We start from the raw sequence: 3005 nt of genomic DNA, 5'->3' as shown, positions 1-3005 counted from the left end.
ACGGACAAAACACTCTTAACGGCAATGAAATATTTGAACTGCAAATGCAAAAATTCTGAATTACTTGTACAAATTTACCAATTGATTTCATTTGACAAGTTAAAACCCAAAGCTACAAGCACACAAATTAATCAGCTGAATCTAAAATGATTTTCCTAACTTCAACAAAAATTAGAAGCCATGGTCATCCCCAGAACACCTTCAAGAATCTATTACTGCCTTTGAGAACAGCTAACGTTAATTAAAACGAAACTCCACATCTCTACAACTGGATCCGCCGCCACCACCATTGTATGGTTCCTGCAATAAATATAACAAAGACCAATTTACTACAATTAAAACTTATTCTTAGCTTTTACACATTACTTCGAAACTACGTACATAGTCAAAATTTAATATTAAAATTTAAGTAATTTTTCACTACACACATATATTAGATCAGTGTTGGAAATAAAGAGATTTATTAACATGGGTTGTGGTGGAATGGATCGGATCCCTCCACCTTTTCGAGCGTTGGGTATGAAAAAAATCCGAGTAAATCCCCCGTAAATATCTTACAAGGCGCGTACCTGGATATAATCGGGCCGGTGGTAAACCCAACCAAAAAAAGGAAATATTGAGATTCAATTGAACGATTAGTGAATAAGCATAAGAAAGCTCTCTTATTTTTAAATGAAATAAACATGAAATAGAAATGAAAACAGACGATTAATCATGTAGTCGACCCAACTAGTTTAGAACCAAAAAAACAATTAACTAAATCGTACCTGTGAATTCTTGTTGCCATGAAACAGCTCCTCAGATCCCACGACGTTGGACCTCTTTTCTACAGATCCTTCGTTATTCTTATCAACTTTCCTGGACCCAATGTGAGATTTTTTAAGACCTAAAAATCCCTTCCACCTAGTACAACTTTTGGGTGGCCTCAACGAAAAAGCATCATCTTCATCCCCATTGAGAAGTTCATCTCTCAGAGTTGTTTTCTGAGAATGGGCATTTGAGCAACTTTCTTTGAAGGGCAATAATCTACCCTTAAAGAAAAGCTCGTCAGCACTCATCATTGAGTAATTACTGACGTTGAATTCAAAGTCAGAGGAAACTGGAGCATCCCTATAAGTCCTGCTGCTTTCATTCTTCATCATTTGGTGAAGTTGAGAAGAATGAGAAATAGTAGTCGAATCGACAAAGTCATTAGAGAAGGAGATTCTAGGACTCATAGGAGTCCCGAAACCTTTGTGGTCGGCTGAGTTTTGGTTGTACATGTCTAAGCATGCCATGGAAAGTGCTCTCACACCAACATAAGGTAGTATTGCTGTGTGGATTTGAAACAAGATAAGGAGGTTTTTAGCTGTTATATACTGACCGTGTAAAACTCATTTTCCACTTACCAACATATTTACAAGTACTTCAATAACAAGTTAAATTAATACTCTCGGTCTATCTACAATAAGTGACCAATTTACTTTTTTTATTTTAGTCCAAAATAAGTGTCTATTTATATAATCAAGAAAATATTCAATTTGTTTTTCCTAAAGTACCCTTATGTACGTATCTCTAAAAGGTTTTTTACTCCTTACATTAAATTATGCTACTACATTTAATTGACGTCAGTTTAGTCATACTAACTATTTTTATCTAGAATTTAGTATTTCCTTAATGGGTGTATCCGAAATTTTTTATTTTATGTCTCATACAACTTACACTAGCAACTTACACTAGTTGTATAAGACATTTTTTTGTTTCACAGTTTAGTGGATCCAGATTTTTGTGGACCCAGAAGTGTAAGATTGGGGTCATAAATTTGTTAGACAAAAAGGAGCCTCATACAACTAATGTAATTTGTGTGAGACACAATAAAACTTTTTGGTGTGCCCAAACCACATTGATCACTTATTGTGAATCGGAGTGAGTAACATGGAAGACAAATTAACATGCCATAATATGTTAAAATATACTAATATGTAAATATACAATACACCATCAGCAAAGGCAAATCTATGATTAAACTTGATGAATTTAACCTTTAAGTTTTTTTTGTAATGACATGTTGCACTGTTAAAATTATACGTTTAAAATTTAATACATTTAATTTTAATTTTTGTAATTTGTCCATATTTATATATGTATTCTATAAAAAAAATAGTTGAATATGATGAAAATAGACTTTCTCCCTCCTTAGCAACACTCTTATGACTCGTTTAGCACGAGGGATAAGGAATAATTAATCTCGAAATTAAATTTAAGAAGAGTTTATATCATGTTTGGTTGGGAGAGAATTGCGGTATAATTAATCCATAGATTATCTATCCCGGGATTGTAGTACTTTTTTATCTCCATAAAAAGGTGAAATAACTAATCCCGAAATAATAATCCTAAAATAACTTCTTTTCAACCAAACAACCCCTTAATTATAGGATATTTCTGACTCCTCATATAAATTCCTAAGGGGGGCCCTACCACTGTTACAAACAACTGTTCATGTTTGTTTTTATGTTGTCAGGAGGAGCGGGGAGGGTTTTACTGGAGGTTCTCATTCTGGGGAGGGGAGAAGGAAGGGGGGGGGAGGGGGATTTTTTTTTTTTTTTTGGGTTTAAAATATATTCGGGGTATGTCTTTTTGACTATATGTGATGGGTCTTATATAATGATGTGATGCTTTTTTGGCATTACGTGTTACTTTGGCATTGAGCGATAATTCTGAGTGGTTTCTGACGAATAAATCTTTGATAGAATCTCATGGCTTCCTCTGTATATATGAAGGAAGCCAATTTGTCACTTCAATTCACAACACCCCGTTCTTGGACGTTTTCGTTTCTTGTCCCTTAATGCCTCTTATTTCCTGTTCAAATGTCTTGTTCATTATGGGATGGACAATTCCGTTATGTTTTGTTATTCTTGCATTCACTCCTAAATTCGTTTTCTTTTGGCCTAAGTGGTGACAAAAATGTCGCATTTTACCGCCCATCAAGTGGACACGAAATCCAACTAGAGCTTCATATATGTAGG

General features: G+C 34.3%; 1 protein-coding gene across 1 annotated transcript; it reads right to left on the bottom strand.

Annotated features, from left to right (window-relative positions):
* Nucleotides 1-1343, bottom strand: LOC107821793 (uncharacterized). Its single transcript, XM_016648247.2, has 2 exons — nucleotides 768-1343; nucleotides 1-300 (listed from the first exon to the last, which is right to left on the bottom strand). The coding sequence occupies exons 1-2, from the start codon at nucleotides 1275-1277 to the stop codon at nucleotides 238-240; spliced, it is 573 nt and encodes a 190-aa protein (XP_016503733.1). The 5' UTR covers nucleotides 1278-1343; the 3' UTR covers nucleotides 1-237.
* Between the last annotated feature and the right edge of the window lie 1662 nt (nucleotides 1344-3005).

Source organism: Nicotiana tabacum, chromosome 3 (assembly GCF_000715075.1).
Source record: "Nicotiana tabacum cultivar K326 chromosome 3, ASM71507v2, whole genome shotgun sequence".
Classification (NCBI taxonomy): Eukaryota; Viridiplantae; Streptophyta; class Magnoliopsida; order Solanales; family Solanaceae; genus Nicotiana; species Nicotiana tabacum.
The sequence above is the reverse complement of the archived record's forward strand: the minus strand, read 5'-3'. Positions and strand labels throughout refer to the sequence as shown.

What these genes read in the sequence shown, in the direction of transcription:
- LOC107821793 (XM_016648247.2), bottom strand. Translation starts at nt 1,277, where the DNA reads ATGGCATGCTTAGACATGTACAACCAAAACTCAGCCGACCACAAAGGT. An exon ending in ATGGCAACAAGAATTCACAG is followed by an intron (nt 301 to 767) that starts GTACGATTTAGT and finishes TATTTATTGCAG; the next exon opens with GAACCATACAATGGTGGTGG.